The sequence below is a fragment of the Hyperolius riggenbachi genome, chromosome 2, assembly GCF_040937935.1.
Source record: "Hyperolius riggenbachi isolate aHypRig1 chromosome 2, aHypRig1.pri, whole genome shotgun sequence".
NCBI lineage: Eukaryota > Metazoa > Chordata > Amphibia > Anura > Hyperoliidae > Hyperolius > Hyperolius riggenbachi.
In genome coordinates, this window is record NC_090647.1 from 230794684 (window position 1) to 230812256 (window position 17573).

At 43.7% G+C, this 17573-nt stretch overlaps 1 protein-coding gene across 2 annotated transcripts in view; it reads left to right on the forward strand.

The window, feature by feature from the left end:
* The window catches only part of LOC137546186 (E3 SUMO-protein ligase RanBP2-like), a 152951-nt gene that overhangs the window by 40078 nt on the left and 95300 nt on the right, over positions 1-17573 (forward strand). For both annotated transcript variants that reach the window (XM_068268292.1, XM_068268291.1), the window contains exons 8-15: positions 285-369; positions 586-795; positions 2364-2545; positions 6501-6670; positions 7585-7708; positions 7788-7949; positions 11171-11308; positions 14490-14636. In XM_068268292.1, coding sequence (XP_068124393.1) covers positions 285-369; positions 586-795; positions 2364-2545; positions 6501-6670; positions 7585-7708; positions 7788-7949; positions 11171-11308; positions 14490-14636 — 1218 coding nt within the window. The remainder of the gene's footprint in view (positions 1-284; positions 370-585; positions 796-2363; positions 2546-6500; positions 6671-7584; positions 7709-7787; positions 7950-11170; positions 11309-14489; positions 14637-17573) is intronic.

Consider the following 17573-nt stretch of genomic DNA (forward strand, 5'->3'; position numbering starts at 1 on the left):
CCCTTATAAAGTTTCCTCCAACCCCTATACACTTGGTGTCTTGTTGTCCTCCCTTCCCTATACAGCTTTCTGGTGTTTAGTGCTTTCCCCTACCTCCCCCATATGGCTTTCCTGGTGGTCTAGGGATTCATCTCCAATATAGCTTCCCTTGTGGTCTAGAGTGAGCCAATCATAATGCAAGATTATATACTTAGTTCAAGTTTGGTGTTCTGTGCTGTACAGAACTGTATCTGGAATATGGCTGGTAATTACATATTTTACTTCTTCTTCTGTCCTCTGTTAAGGTATCGTGGAATAAACAAAATAAGGGAGAAGAAAATGCACAAAATCTTCTTGAAGGACTAGCATATGATCGACAAAGTCAATCAGGTAATGGAAATCATTTGCTCAAGAATTTTATTATTGACTTTGGATGTCTACTTTAATCAGGATAATTATTCTTTCTAAATGAATTTCACATTGAAGATTTTGTATGTTTTTAGAAGTTAAATATGTTGGTGTGTCATTTTAGGTTACATAAAGAATTGGGGGTGATTTACGGTATGTTCTGGCTCCTTTAACTGGTTTCCTCTGCTTGCTTAATAGGACACTTGCTGCTGAGCATAAGCCTTGGAAAAGATGATTTTCTCAAGGATGTTGCAGAAACATTTGCTAACAGCAGTGGTCAAGAAACTCTGCTAAAGCTTTTGTTTGAAGACAATTTGTCTATGGATAAATCTTTTTTGGGCACTGATGACATAAGCAACACCACCTGTCAGATTCCAGATGTGAATGAACTACATCGTTATGACCACGGTAATACCTCTAACACATACACACGTTATGTTTTGGTTTTTAGCTAAAGCGGCAGTGTTTTATTAAAGTTGAGTACCTGACCATGCCATTATTCACACTTTGTGTGTTTGCAGCTGATCCAGAGACATTCCCTTCGGAAAAGTCATTCACATGACCTAGAAATTTGTACTGTAAAATATAGAGCTGGCAGCAGTGTACATTTCTTCCTCTGTACAGAGCTGTCACCTGACCATAGCCACCTTCCCTCTGCTCCCTCCTGTGCAATCCAGTGAGGTGGATAGGGTCAGCTGTGTCTTCACAGGAAAATAAAGTGGTGCCCCTTGTCAGCTCCTTCCGTAACAGTTCATGTGCATGGTGTTCCTTTAGAAGGAGGAATTTGTACAACTCAGACTGCTGGTTAGCAGTGCTGTGGAGTTGTAGTCCAATACAGTTTTAGGCTTCTTTCACACTAAGACGTTGCGTTAGGTGCTACGTTAAGGTCGCATAACGTGCACCTAACGCAACGCATGGTGGTGGTGGCAGAGGACGTTAGCAAAGAGCCGCATTAAGCGTCTCTTTGATGTGTCCGTGATGCGTACTATAGTACGCATGCGCTGGTGGAGACCACGTGAGCGGAACACTCCGCATCACGTGGTCCCGCCAGTGACGTCAGCACAGTGCAGTGAATCCACTGCGCCTGTGCAAGCAAGCTAATGCGGCAAAGCCGCTCTAACGCCGTAGCATGCTGCACTTTAGATTGATGTGCAGCGTTACAATGTAACGCAACGTGGGCACTGTGAACAGCCCATTGCAGTTACAAAACCAATTTTACCCTCTTCCATGTAGTATATGAGCCATACCTACACAGTCTATTCTATGGAGCTGAACTCCCCATCAGATAAAAATCTTTGCAAGATGCTGCACACAAAGATGCTGTACAGACACAAAAGATCAGTTCCTGCAAAATGCATTTATAGTCTCGTATATCTGCAGATCTCATACACACCTTGTTTAACAGACATTCATCTGCAGATCAGACAATCATCTGCAGATCCAAAGATCCATCCTGGTGTGTATGAGATCTGCTGATATCAGACTATAAATGCATTTTGCAGGAACAGATCTTTTGCAGATACTGATTTGTTGAATGTGTGCAGCATCTTTGTGTGCAGCATCTTGCAAAGATTTTATCTGATGGGGAGTTCAGCTCAATAGAATAGACTGTGTAGGTATGGCTCTCATACTACATGGAAGGGGGTAAAATTGGTCTGTGATCTTTCATTTTCCAAAGACTTTTATCTGCTGTATGTACCCACCTTTACTCTGACCACTTTTTGCTGCTGCTATTTAAATTGAGAGGTTGCTCTTGTTGGTTAGTGTGTATCATGTGATGTGAACAAGGTACACATACAGACTGGCTACATTACAGAAAATGCTGTGGACTTTTGCTCGTTTTTCTGCTACTTGATTTACAAGTGGAAAAGATTTCCAAAGGGATATTTTAACATTTCTTTATACATTGGTTTTGGAGAGTCAAAGCATAATGAAATACCACTTTGTTTTGTTTTTGTTTTTTTTGTTTTTTTAAGGTGCCATTCGTATACACGGTGGAGATTTGCAGCACTTAACTTGGCTAGGACTACAGTGGCATTTCATGTCTACATCACCAAACCTTCGGAAGTGGCTTAAGCAGCTTTTCCCTCGCTTACCTCAGGAAACCTCAAAGCTTGACTCTAACAATCCAGAATCTATATGCCTTCTTGATCTTGAGGTAACTTGTTTGATTTCTCCTGTGTTTGTGCTATATTTGAGATTTCAAACTGTATAGGGATAAAACATCACTCTGAACTAGTAGTGGGCCATTGCACTTCAGGCAGCTCCTCAACACAACTGGATGCTGTATTAAATGAGGCTCTGCTTTATCCCAGCGAGTCCCCATAATAAAGAATCATTCTGTGGACAGTCACAACAAAATGGTGAGAAAAAGCTTGATATATTGGGCTGCTTATACAGTTGTGTATGAAGATTGAAATTCCTTGTTTTAGCTTCTAGTAGCTGCACTCCAATGATGATTCACTCATAGGGGCACAGTGATTACGTGTGTGGGGGGTGGTAAGTGCCCCAGTATAGCCTATGATGACGGTTTCTTGTGTTTTAGCAGTAGGATTAGCCATACTATGCCAGGGGAAAAAAAACACATAAGTAGATAAATACTTGATCTATTTACATAACAATTGTATTGTACTGTCCACGTCTTGATTTCCGTGAATGTTATATTGTAAATGAAGAGAATTCTGTTCCTGGTGGGGGCCATGTCTTTTGCCCACAGTTTAGGCTAAATCCTGATGTCATTTCTGCCCTTTACTTTTTTTTTTTCTTTTTCTCCTCCAATTGCCGAGTCCCCTCAGCCTTGCTTGTTAACACAAGTGAGCAGGGGATCATGTTTTAGATAGGCAGCTAGGCAGGGAAATACATGGAAGAGGAGGAATCTACAGTATTATAGATTGAAAGAACCCCCAGCATGCAACTGTTTGGCACTGACTATTAAAGGGCCAGTGCTCCTTAACCCTCCTGGCGGTTCATTTCTGTCTGGAATTAGGAGTCAAAAGCGGTACATTGTTTTCAAGAATTTTAGGGCCTCCGATTCAAAAGTTATAACTCGCCAAAATATGTCAGAATAAAAGCATGGTAGACATTTTACATATAAATAAAAGACTGGAACACAAATTTGCAGGAAAAAATAAATTTATCAATAAAATTAAATAGCAAAACGGTACAAATAAGCAGCAGATTATATATATATATATATATATATATATATATATATATATATATATATATATATATATATATATATATATATATATATATATATATATATATATAATATTAATCAGTACAGTATATACAATAATTAGTACAGTATATCCCTAGTACACCTCCCGTGTGTGGTAAATCTTAAAGCATGGAACGGGACACAGGCCGACATCACAGTCCGGCCAGTAAAACCGGGTTTCTTTGCGGACTTTCTTCCCCTTGCTATCCGTCTTGCTGCAGCAAACAACACACATTCTTGTTGGTGTCGCTTTTTTTGGAGTGGGTGGGATATATTCAGAAAAGTGGCGGCCAGTGAGGCGCTCCGGATTGACCACATATGATGCACGGCGCCCAACTCGCACATCTGATGATGAAGTTGGGTACTTTAGGCATATGGTTTCACACAGTTTCCATATGAAGTCAGCATGTGATCCTGGCCTTTCACTGCGTTGCTTATGCAAGATGAATGCATTCCACAATGCCTGTTCCAGCAGATGACGAAAAAAATGTTTATAGTACTTTTTCTGCTGTTTCCGCACTGCGGGGTAGTATGTCATCGCCTGGTCAGCTCGGTCCACCCCACCCATTGTATGGTTGTAGTCCAGGATGACTTGCGGCTTGTCCAGGACTTTCCCTCCTCGCGTTCTGGTGGTGACAGAGGATGCAACGTGGACAGTGCTGAGCGCACACACGTCCCTCTTGTCACGCCAGCGGAGTGCCAACATTTTTCCCTTCTGCCAAGCCACAATGTCCCCAGATTTCAGCTTTTGCTTGGCGAAGGCAGTAGGCATTTCTCGCCGGTTAGGACGAACGGTGCCGTAGGCGTCGGTTTTGTTCCTGATAAGAAACTCAAACAGTTCAGGTGAACTATAAAAATTGTCCGTCGTCAAACAATACCCCTTATTCAAAAGTGGCTCCACCAAGGACAGCACGGATGAAGTCGCCAGCCCGTAATTGCTGAATGCAGGGTTGAACTGTGTCCCTTTCCCGGTGTACAGTACGCTGTTCCAGATGTATCCGGTGGCAGACTCGCATAAAGTGTAGGACTTTACTCCAAACCGGGCCCTCTTGGATGCGATATATTGGATCCAGGACAGTATGCCCTTAAAGGCCATCAAGCTTTCATCCACACTTATGTCCCTCTGGGGTACATAAGTGTTGCGGAAGTTTTCCATGACCAGCTGATGAACCTCCCATATCTTCTTTAGCTTTGGCGCAGGGTGGGTGGACTCATCAAAGGCAGTGTTGTCTGCGAAATGCAGAAATTTCATAATGAGTCCAAAGCGGTACTCTGACATGACCGTGCCAAAGAAGGGGGTGGCGATGACTTTGTTGGTCGACCAGTACCATTTCTGCAGGGGTTTCCCCACCACCCCCTGCAGAATTATCAGTCCAAGGAACCGCCACAAATCCTCCTTGGTAATTGGCTCCCACATCCTGGTCCTGGAAAGGGGCCTTCGTGGAGCAGCAATTTCTTGCGCGGCGTAGCGGTTCGTCTCCACCACGATTTTGTCAATGACAGCGTCACTGAAGAACAGCTGCAGGTAGGCCAGGGGGCAGTGTTCACAAGCAACCTTCAGGCCGGGTTCCCCAGTAAAAGGGAAACGGGGGGGCGGTGGTGGGGCCCGAGTGGTGTTGACTGGGCACCAAACTCGTGCGTCACTGACCTCCGTGTCGCTGGGGATGGAGTCGCTGTCACTCTCGCTGTCGGACGACAGGTTGCCAGGCGCATCACTGTCACTGGAGTCCTCCAGCGACGGCATATCCGGATCGCTGTCCTCTAACTGCATCAGCGCTTCCGCTGTGAGATGCCTTGAAGATGACGCCATAGCAGGTGACAGGCAGGTGGCAGGAGAAGAGCGTAGTAAAAATCCAGGCAGAGGTCGGTACAGGCGGCAGGCAGAGTAGTCGAAATCCAGGCAGAGGTCGGTACACAGAAATCCAAATTGGGCAGAATCAGCAGGCAAAGAGCGTAGGTCAAAGTTCAGGCAGAGGTCGGTACACGGAAATCCAATCGGGCAAAATCAGCAGGCAAAGAGAGTAGGTCAAAGTTCAGGCAGAGGTCGGTACACAGAAATCCAAAAAATCCAGCAGATCACAAAGATCAAAGCAGATCACAGCTCACAGCAGGGATGCAAGTGGCAACAGTGTATTGGATACACATGTAATTCATACATGTGTATCCAATACAATGCACTTTAGGGCCAATGAAAAATCATCTTTTTCAAATTTCCCGCCCACCCCCATGACGTCACGCCGCCTGCTCTGATTGGCCGCCGGGTCCCCAGGAGCATTCTGGGGCGAGAGGGGGACCCGGAGGCCGGAATTCCGTATAGAAGAAGCGGGGAGAGCCGCAGAAGAAGAGGGGACAGCCGCTGCTGCTGGGGGAGCCAGGCAGGAGTCCCTGGGGAGCGCCGATCGCTCTAGGGACTCCCGCACAGCAGGTATTTGCCGCCTCCGCCAGCCGCCACTACCCCCGATCACATGGCCGCCGGGTCCCCGCTAGATTACAGGGGATCTGGGGATCCCGGCGGCCAAACACACATGCCGCATTGCGGGGACAGATGCAGGAGTCCCGCTAAGCAGCGCCGATCGGCGCGCTGGACTCCTGCACAGCGCACACAGCTATTTTTAGCTACCCCGACCTGAGCTCGGGATTACCATTAGTTGCATGTATTTCCTACCCCGAGCTCAGGTCGGGGTTACCGCCAGGAGGGTTAATTATGTGATAACTCCAAACCATAACAGCAGAAAAAGTTTTGAATGCAGGATTAGCATCTTTATCACTTAATACACTCAGACCAGTTGCTGTTGAAATTTGATTTTTATGGTGGCAATCCCGCTTTAAAGAATAGTAGTGCTTTGAAAGTGTGACTTGCCTAGATGTTAACAGTTATTCTTTGTTTTAGGTGTTTTTGTTGGCAGTTATATACTCAAGTCACCTTCAGCTAAAAAGTAATTCATTAAAAGATCGCCATCAACCTCAGTGTTTGCCCATGGCAATCTGTAAGCAGCTATTTACAGACAAGCAGAGATCGTGGTGGGAAGCTGTCTACAGCCTTGTTCACAAAACTGCACAGTGAGTAATAAATGACATTGCTTCATTCTTAAGGGGCCCATACATTTGCCGACCAACCAACCAATCGACCATCCAATTCGATTATTATCATCGAATTGGATGAAAATTGGTGCTGGCAAGTGCATGCCCGACCGACAAAGCGACCGATTTCGGGAAAGAAATTGGCTACACGGTTGATCGCGCATGCTGGAAAATTTTGGGCCGAAGTTGGTTGATCGGGTGCACGGCGGCAGAATTGCGAACAATCGGCGAGGGGGCAAAACCCCCGCCGCAATGTATAAATGTATGCAGTGTGTGCATTTATACATTACCTGTCCGGTGTCGGCCTCCACACGGTTTCCGTCCATCTCGCCGGGTTCCGCATACACGCCGGCGGCGCATAGCGTCTGACGTCAGACGCTATGCTCCGCAGGAGTGTATCCGGCTGTTGCCCGGCGAGATGGACTGTCACCGCGTGGAGGCCGATACCGGACAGGTAATGTATAAATGCACACACTGCATACATTTATACATTGCGGTGGCGGGGCGGACCTGGCGTCTCAGCCGATTCCCTGATGATTTCATGCTGAAATCAGACTGGAATCGGCCTGTAGTGTATGGGCAGATTCGATTAGAGACAAATTTATCTTGGTCGAATCTGCCCATAATCGTCTAATTAGGGCTTGATTCACTAAGACAAATAGCATGCCTTATCAAAGTTAACACGCCTTATCAGAATAGCATAGCGAACTTATGCCTGCTAATTGGAAATGAGAGCTCCACTCCTGCCCTGAGCCCCTGCGAGTTCGTAGCGATAGCTATGCTACTTCGATAAGGCGTGCTATCTGTCTTAGTGAATCAAGCCCATAGTCTCTACCTGATAATTGAACTATGGTATGTAGAGAGTGTAATTTTATGTTCTTTCATAAATGCAGGCCTGGCACATCGGCTAAGCTTCGTCTTGTGATTCAGCATGACCTTAATACATTGCGAGCCTTGGAAAAGCATGGTCTACAGCCTGCCATTCTTATACAATGGGCAAGAAGTCTTTTCACCACTGTAAGTTGCTTTCAGTGCATTGTGTTGAATAACAATGACTGCCTTCCTCACCTCACATGTACATTTTCTGGTTTAATAGGGGGATAGTCTGAATTCTTTTTATGATCAGAAGGACTATATGGTCCGTTGCATCCACTATTGGAAGAAAGTCTTGCCACAGCTAGATCTGATCAAACAGCGGAAGAGTATTCCTGAACCAGTTGACCCACTCTTCAAACACTTCCACAGCAAAGATGTTAAGGTACTGAAGTTTGGATTTCTAATTGCCTCCTTTTTTCTTAATTACATTCTGCCCACAAAATGTATATGGTGCTCCCAGTAAGTATTGTCAATGAGATGGAACTATTTCTGAACTGATGCAAATTGTCATCCTGTTTGTTTGGAAATGTATGCAGCTTGAAAATGGGCTAATCAAATACAGCTCTTGTGGCATTTCATTGGTCTGTAATCAAACAGCAAACATTTGCATAAAATTACCATAACATTCTGAATGAGTTCAGAATTATTTGCACCTTATTGAACATGCATAACTCCCATCCCAATAGAATTACCTTAAACTGCACCCCTGTCTTCAGCCACCCTGAATACAGGCAGCACCATAAAAAATAAAGTCAGGTGAAAGCAACACATTTAAGGCCCCATTCACACTTGCGTTTTGCCTTGCAAACGGACCGGATCCTGATCGGATCAGGACCTGATCCTGATCGGAACCGTACGGTTCCGATCAGGATCCGGTCCGTTTGCATCAGGCTGCCATCAGGATCCGTGGGCAAAAAATAGCGAAATTAAATAAAAAAATGTTGGTCAGCAGAAGGTGCACCTGATGCACCTGTAGAATCCGGTTCCTCCGCTGTAGGCCTCACCTCCACCTCCGACATTCTGCCAAAACAGCTCCAGCACGTCTATCACTGCTGCTCCACTCCAGACATGCTTGGCCCATGTGTCCCCATCCGAAATGGCCGCTTGGATACGCATAGGAAGTGGGGTAGAATGTCAGGTTTTCGTAGGCAGTGTGTTCTGTGCCTTCCGTTCCCCATTGGCTTCTGTGTGCCTGATGGTGCTGTCAGGATGCGTGGGCCGGAGATCCGGACCCAAAAAATAGCGCATGTTGGAAAAGAGTCCGGATCCGATCCGGTACGTACGGAATGGACGCGTGTGAACGTCCGCATAGACATTACATTGCTATGCGGAACATACGTTCCGTTTGTACAGTATGCGTTCCGGATCCGATCCGGAAAATCCTGATAGCGAACGCTAATGTGAACCGGGCCTTAGTCTAGCTATGCAGACACTGCTAATTGCAAGTTTTTTCTCAGACGCAAAGCTAATTATTTTTGTCAATAGCTGAATGAACCAAGTTTTACAACACACTGATATGGCTGCTTTGCACATTTCAGTCAAAATGTGTCCCCTTCAATAAGACACCAGTGCATATTTATTTTTTAAAGGAAACCTGAGCTTGAAATTAAAAAGGGGGGGGGGGGCTGGGGGTTCAGATCCTTACCGCTCCTCACTTGTGCTGGCACTTCGGTTTCTCTGCAAAATTCTTAACTTAGCCCAGTAAGTCGGTGAGATCAGCGCCCCTTTGACCTGGACATACTACGGTACGCATTCCCAGTATGTCCGCTGGGCAGCCTTGTGACTGCACTCCCCATTCGTTGTCCTCTATTTTATTTATTGTATTTATAAAGTGCCAACATATTACGCAGAGCTGTGTGCACATGTTCATGCATTCCCAGTGCGGCCACAAGGTTGTCAAGTGGACATATTGCCCATGCGAGGCGTTCTTCTCAGAAACTGGGCATTTTACAGAGCAACCATGGAATGCCAGTAGAGGATGTCATAGAAGTGAGATTGCAACAGGCAAGCTAAAGATGTATTCTGCCAGCGTGGACCAGTGAGTTAAAGACACGCACAGCGCTGTGGATCTCATTAAATGCCAGGGGCATTCGGGCAGTATGTGTAGGGGGAACTTTTACACTACCGCACCATTGCACTATACATGTGGGGGGTGACAGTTTTTTTTTTTGGGGGGGGGGGGTGTTTAGTGTCTCGAGTATAAGCCAACACTCTTGGGACACTTTTTTTGGTTCCAAAAAGTCCGCTTATACTCTAGTATATACAGTATTTCTACACCCTTGACCTATCCACCACCAGTGGTGGGCATTTGAGTAATTTACTACTCTAATTCGGAATTTAAATGAAGTCTGATGACTTCAGGTGCGACCAAAGGCAACGGGGAGTAAACTCACCCAAAAGTCTTTAGGGACGTCTGCATACCATTACGCGTCATAGGCGTAATGAAAGTTGCCATCCATAACTCACTACTACGCTTCTTCTTTCAAGCCGGAAGGAGTAAACTACTCCAAAGCCCACCACTGTCCACCACTACCATGGACAAGCTCGTCTCCTGCCTATCAGCCATTTCCTCCTGGATGTCCGCTAGGTACCTGAAACTTAACCTGTGCAAAAGAGAATTTATGATTTTCCCACCCCGGCCAACCCTGACCCTCCCAGATGTGCATATTACTGTTAACCATACTACCATTCACCCTAACTTTCAAGCCCGCTGTCTGTCACCCTGGACTCCACACTCTCCTTCACCTCCCACATCCAAAACCTTACCAAGTCCTGCAACTATAAATACTAAATAATAATAACTTCCACCTTTGCAACATTTGCAAGATCAGTCCTTTCCTGACCTCTGTCACCACCAAACTCCTCATCCATGCCCTTATAATTTCCCGCCTGGACTACTGCAATGCCCTTCTGTCTGGTCTCCCTATAACCCGAATTACCCCGCTGAAGTCTGTCTTGAATGTGGCAGCCAGAATTATCCACTCCTAGCATTGCTCCACCACAGCGGCACCCCTCTGTGAATACCTCCACCGGCTTCCTATCAGTCCAGAATCAAATTTAAGATGGTGTCTGGCCTACAAATCTGTCCACAAAACCTGTCCAACCTACATTTCCGCTCTTACTCAGAGGTACACACCTAGCTGCTCATTCCGCTCCTCCAATGAACTTCGCCTGACTGCCCCCCGCATCACCCAGTCCCATGCACGACTCCAGGACTTTTCAAGAGCTGCTCCAATACTATGGAACTTTCTACCTCCCACCATTAGCCTGCACCCTCCTTCAACATCTTCAAAAAGGCCCTCAAAACTCACCTTTTCACTCTGGCCTACCCCCTCTCACTGGTGCTCTAAACCTGCAGCTGAATTCTGGTCCCTACCTTTCATATTCATACCTCTCCCTGTAGATTGTAAGCGTCCGGCTAGGTCCTCCTCCTTGTGTTTCCTTCCTTGTTAAATACTGCATTCACCTTTTTTTATTGTAAAACAAGGCAAACGTCATTTGTTGTATGTAAATGTGCTGTTCCCCAGTGAATGAATAACACTTTAAAATAGAAGGAAGCTTTCAGAATGTTATGCCATTAAGTACTGTGAATTTCTTTTCCAGGTGTCTGAGTTAAGAGATTTGGAAGATGAAGCTGGTATTTCATTTGCCAAAATGGATATTTTGGATGGGAAGTTTGATGATGCCATATTAGCCCTTGAAGCTATTAAGAGTGTCGAGTCTTACTGGAATCTTGCTTTGGTATGTTTGTGCATTTCACTAGCTGCTCTTTAATTTTTGCTTTTTCTCTCACACTGTAAGATACTTTTGTTTGCTGTAATTTGTATGCCTAAAAGCAATACTGCTAGCAGGATTAAAGTACTGTATTTTTCGGACCAGAAGACCCTTCTGACCATGAAATGCATCTAGATTTTAGTACAAAAACCTGGGAAAGCTTATATTAAATCTGGTGCAGGGGTGTCTTGTGGAGCTTCTTCCCCAAGCTCCTGAGGTAAGTGATGTTATTCAGGGATTAGACTGTAAACTCCTGAGTGCAGAGACATGAGACAGGGATTAATGTGTAAGCTGAGTACAGTAAATGGTAAAGGCAGGGATATATCTTTAGTGCTGTGACCAGAATTCTGCTTAAAATGTATATTGTAATATTATCTTCTATTGTAAACGTAGGGTTGTCATACTTTATCTTCATTTACAAATACTGAAAATAGGACAGTTGTTGTCTCCAGAAACAAAAAGCGTACCATGTCACGCTAATGCAAATATCCATTTTGCATAAAGTAATTTTTTTGCATTGGAAAATGGAACAGAGATTAGCTTCCCAGCTTTCCTGTGTGGCCACTGTGCTGTCCAGGTGGTAGAATAGTGACTGTCAATCCAATCTTTATTACAAAATGACAGCATAAATTATTTATATGTACACTGTGCCTGAGATTACAAGCAACCATAGAAGTGAAAGCGATCCTTCTTTACAAACTGTCAAATGGCTAACTTCCCAGAGTTGCAGCTAATAAATTTGGAATTGCTCTGACACATGCCACTGCGGGGAATGTGACTTACCGGTGATTGGATCCCCCAGTCTCGTGGATTGTTCTACCACCAGTCCTGTTCTAAGCGCCCAGTCTTCAGGGCTCCAGCATAGGTGACATAGTTAGGTTTCCGGGCTGCTGGAATCCTTCCTGTTTCACAAATTATTTAACAATGAACCATCTTATGTGCAAAAAAATACAGCATATGGGGCACCGCTAACTATGCCTACACAACTGCATGCAGCAGGAGCAAACCGTTTATGCAGGCAAATCAACCTTTTGGAAAATAAATCAAGTGTTCAGTGCTCAAAACTGTGCTAAAACAAGGTATTTATTGCAAATAAGCTAAGGTTACATGGTATGCTGCGGAGGGTAAACCCAGACCGCCTAAAAAATCTCGTGCTGCAGGGTGGACCAGTGTCACTCGCTCTCCATCCTGGGAGCAGCGGCTCTGTTCTCCATACGCTGGGCATTCTTCTGTATTGTAGCTTTGGGTCCTCGCTTCATCAAGGAAGGGACCCTTTTTTTTAAAGTTTCTTTTTATTTGTTTGTTTTTTTTGTTCTTGTTTTTTTTTAAAGAAAACCTACAATAAATTAACAGTCCCCAAAAACAGTTGGGGACCACAACACACAAAAATTGCGCAGAAGTCCGAAAAGAGAACTGCACAATAGCAGATTACTGTACAAATAATTTCAACATTCAATTAGTAATTTTGGTGTCTTGTTACATACAGTACAATATCATGCATTTTCACAATACTTCTCACAATATATTTAACTTGCACTTTAGAGAAACAATACTCACCCCCTCCCTTCATGCCGCACCCCCAAGAAGAACCCATAGTCCATCAGTACTTAATAGTATTTTTAAGCAAGTTGAAAAGATCTGGCACTATGCATAAAAAAAAATACACACACGCACACACATATACATATACATATATGCGCACGCACGCATACACGCACACACACATTGCTAGCAAGCTTATCTTGATATTAAATGGGTAGTTTATTCATATGACAGCGTTTCCCGGTTCCTTGTCCATATGCCCCATACTTTTTGAAATTTAGCAGCACAACCTCTGGCAATGTATGCTGCCTTATATAGGTGTAATGAGTTGATTAAATTTTTCCAGTAGGAGATTGATGGAGGGTCGGGTTGTTTCCACTGTAATAGTACACTTTAAGGAAGGGACCCTTAAAGAGAATCTGTATTGTTAAAATCACACAAAAGTAAACATACCAGTGTGTTAGGGGACATCTCCTATTACCCTCTGTCACAATTTCGCCGCATTAAAAGTAGTCAAAAACAGTTTTAAAAAGTTTGTTTGTAAACAAAATGGCCATCAAAACAGGAAGTAGGTTGATGTACAGTATGTCCACACATAGAAAATACATCCATACACAATCAGGCTGTATACAGCCTTCGTTTTGAATCTCAAGAGATCATTTGTGTGTTTCTTTCCCCCTGCAGCTCACTGAAGAGTTACAAGCTGATTGTTTGTTTACTCTTGCAGACAGCTCTGCCCAGTTGTCTGTAATTCTGCAGTATGTGACTCATCAGTATGTGAAAAGATTTATCCAGCTTGTAAAAGATAAGAGAGCAGAGAAAAGCTGGCTAATGTAAATAACACACACACACACACACACAGGGGAGTGTGCATAGAGGGGGCATGCATAGCAGATCACACTGAAGAGTTGGGAGCCTTCCAGACACAGGACGACAAGTCCTACAGGGGAAAGATAAGCTAATTTATTACAGAGATGGTGATAGTGTAAAGTGCTGCAGTAAGCCAGAGTACATTAGAATAGGTTTAGGAACCTGTAGGATGGTAGAAAACGCAATGACATTTTTGTTACAGAGTCCCTTTAAAGACCCAGTACAGAGGAACGCCTGTCTGGTGTATGTAGAGCAGAGCCATTGCTCCCGGAAAGGAGGGTAAGTGACACTGATCCTTCCGGCAGGCTGCAGTGCACTCTGAATCAGCTAGAGGGGAGCCAAGTGTAGCCTGGGGGAGGGGGCATTGCTGATGAGCAGACTAGAGCATCAGGAACACAAGGAACACAGGGATGGGGGGGAAGGGGGAGGCAGGGCATGGTCTGTTGCGTCACATTCAGACCATAAGACATGCCAACATTTCCCTCGTCTTTTTGGGGAGAAAAGGCAGTTCTTGTGGTCCAAAAAATGTCAGTTTGGTATACTGTATGTTTAAAGAACGTAAAAATGTAATGGGGTCTATTTAAATGTTGCCCATAAAAAATGAATGTAAGCTTTGTAAAGTTACAATGGGGTGTACTTAATACTTTGGGGTAAGCAGAATAACGTGCATAAAGTTTTACCGCATCTTGCTGAATATCAAGTGAAAGAACATTTGCTCTTCTCCAACTTGGCATAGGTGTACCAGAGAAGAGGAGAGGAAATTGAGAATGATGGCATGCCCACTGAAGAGCTGGAAGAATATCAGAACCATATGCAGAAGTGTAAATCCTATTTGCTTAAGATAATTGATGATGTTTCAGCAGATCCATCGCTGATGGCAAAGGTAACACAATTTGAATGTTTCCTAAAAATGTCAGAGCTGAGTCTAACTGATCTGCATTATTGGCTTTACTCACTCAAAGTATGTGACCAAGGATAAACTTATCTGCCTTTTGGGGGGGGGGGGGGGGGCTAGTGAGTGCCATCTATTTTATCTCCAGACCGAGAAATTCGATGGCACAGTTTTCATTGTGGCCAGGCTGAAATACAGTAGCCTGTTTTCTGAATCAGTGAAGAGGAAGAGAATCCTCAGAATACTGCAGCACTTCATATATAATGAAATGGCAAAGTTTATTTTGAATATCCTGTGTTTTTATTCGTTCCAACTGTAGCTTGAAAACCACTGTACACTTTGGATCTTGTACCATTAGACCATAATTAACTTATGAATACTCTATGAATGGAACAAGTTAAAAAATTTGCCCCTAGGTCTACCTGACTTACTCTTGTAAATGGTGTGATTTAGGTAGATTATAGGGAGAGAGGTCTGGGTATCTTTAGCACTGAGGACTGAGTACAGTCCTTGACAACCATTCTCACTAGGCTCTGCTTAGTTACACAACCACTTTCGGGTCACGGATAGAAATTTTTAAAAAAAGAAAACCCCAATATCTTTTCTGATATATGCTTTACTTATTCAGGGGGTGAAAAACGGGTGGAAATTACCGGTATGTTGGGAAACTGTCTATTATACATAAACATGTTGTATTAACCACTTGAGGACCACAGTCTTTTCGCCCCCTAAGGACCAGAGCCTGTTTTTTCCATTCAGACCACTGCAGCTTTCACGGTTTATTGCTCGCTCATACAACCTACCACCTAAATGAATTTTCCCTCCTCTTCTTGTCACTGATACAGCTTTCTTTTGGTGCTATTTGATTGCTGCTGCGACTTTTAGTTTTTATTATATTCATCAAAAAAGACATGAATTTTTTTTCCCGTTAACTTAAATTACACCAGTGAATTCCCTCACACAAATTTTTGATGTTTAGTTATATGCAGTATGTTCAGGAATTGTACAAATGTGTTGCCTCTTACCCCCAGTTGTGTGCTCCTTCCTATAATTGCCTGATGAAGCGGGTTTGACCTGCGAAACACGTTGCGATCTTTTTTGGAGTATACCAATAAATGTTCCTTTTTTGTGAATACACAGTTGTTGTGTCTGCTTGTGGGAGGTGAGTCCACCACTGCCTCCTAGGCAATAATTTTAAAACTTTTAAATATTGTTTTTATCCTTTTGGTGCCTCTGTTCTCTATCATAATACTGTTTGTCAAAAAAAATTACTTTTTTAACTTTCTGTGCTGACATTTTTCAAATAAAGTAAAATTTCCTATACATTTGAGCGCGAAAGTTATTCTGCTACATGTCTTTGATTAAAAAAAAAACATTCAGTGTATATTTATTGGATTGGGTAAAAGTTATAGCGTTTACAAACTATGGTGCCAAAAGTGAATTTTCCCATTTTGAAGCATCTCTGCCTTTTCTAACCACCTGTCATGTTTCATGAGGTGCTAAAATTCCAGGATAGTATAAATACCCCCCAAATGACCCCATTTTGGAAAGAAGACATCCCAAAGTATTCAGTGAGAGGCATGGTGAGTTCATAGATTTTTTTTTGTCGCAAGTTAGCGGAAAATGACACTTTGTGACCCCCCCCCCCCCCCCCCCAAAAAAAAAAAAGTTTCCATTTCTTCTAATTAACGACAAAAAAAAATTAAATCTGCCCCGGACTCACTATGCTCCTCTCAATACCTTGAAGTGTCTACTTTCCAAAATGGGGTCATTTGTGGGGTGTGTTCACTGTCCTGGCATTTTGGGGGGGCCTAATTGTAAGCACCCCTGTAAAGCCTAAAGATGCTCATTGGACTTTGGGCCCCTTAGCGCAGTTAGGCTGCAAAAAAGTGCCACACATGTGGTATTGCCGTACTCATGAGTAGTATAATACCTTTGGGTGTCTTCTTTCTAAAATGGGGTAATTTGTGGGGTTCCTATACTGCCCTGGCATTTTAGGGGCCCTAAACCGTGAGGAGTAGTCTTGAAACCAAATGTCGCAAAATGACCTGTGAAATCCTAAAGGTACTCATTGGACTTTGGGCCCCTTAGCGCAGTTAGGGTGCAAAAAAGTTCCACACATGTGGTACCGCCGTACTCAGGAATAGTAGTAGAATGTGTTTTGGGGTGTATTTTTACACATACCCATGCTGGGTGGGAGAAATATCTCTGTAAATGACACATTTTTTTATTTTTTTTAAACACAATTGTCCATTTACAGAGAGATTTTTCCCACCCAGCATGGGTATGTGTAAAAATACACCCCAAAACACATTATACTACTTCTTCTGAGTATGGCGATACCACGTGTGACACTTTTTTGCAGCCTAGGTGCGCTAAGGGGCCTAACGTCCTATTCACAGGTCATTTTGAGGCATTTGTTTTCTAGACTACTCCTCACGGTTTAGGGCCCCTAAAATGCCAGGGCAGTATAGGAACGCCACAAGTGACCCCATTTTAGAAAGAAGACACCCCAAGGTATTCCGTTAGGTGTATGACGAGTTCATAGAAGATTTTATTTTTTGTCACAAGTTAGTGAAAAATGACACTTTGTGAAAAAAACAATAAAAATCAATTTCCGCTAACTGTTGACAAAAAATAAAATCTTCTATGAACTCGTCATACACCTAACAGAATACCTTGGGGTGTCTTTTTTTCTAAAATGGGGTCACTTGTGGGGTTCCTATACTGCCCTGGCATTTTACGGGCCCAAAACAATGAGTAGTCTGGAAACCAAATTTCTCAAAATGACTGTTCAGGGGTATAAGCATCTGCAAATTTTGATGACAGGTGGTCTATGAGGGGGCAAATTTTGTGGAACCGGTCATAAGCAGGGTTGCCTCTTAGATGACAGGTTGTATTGGGCCTGATCTGATGGATAGGAGTGCT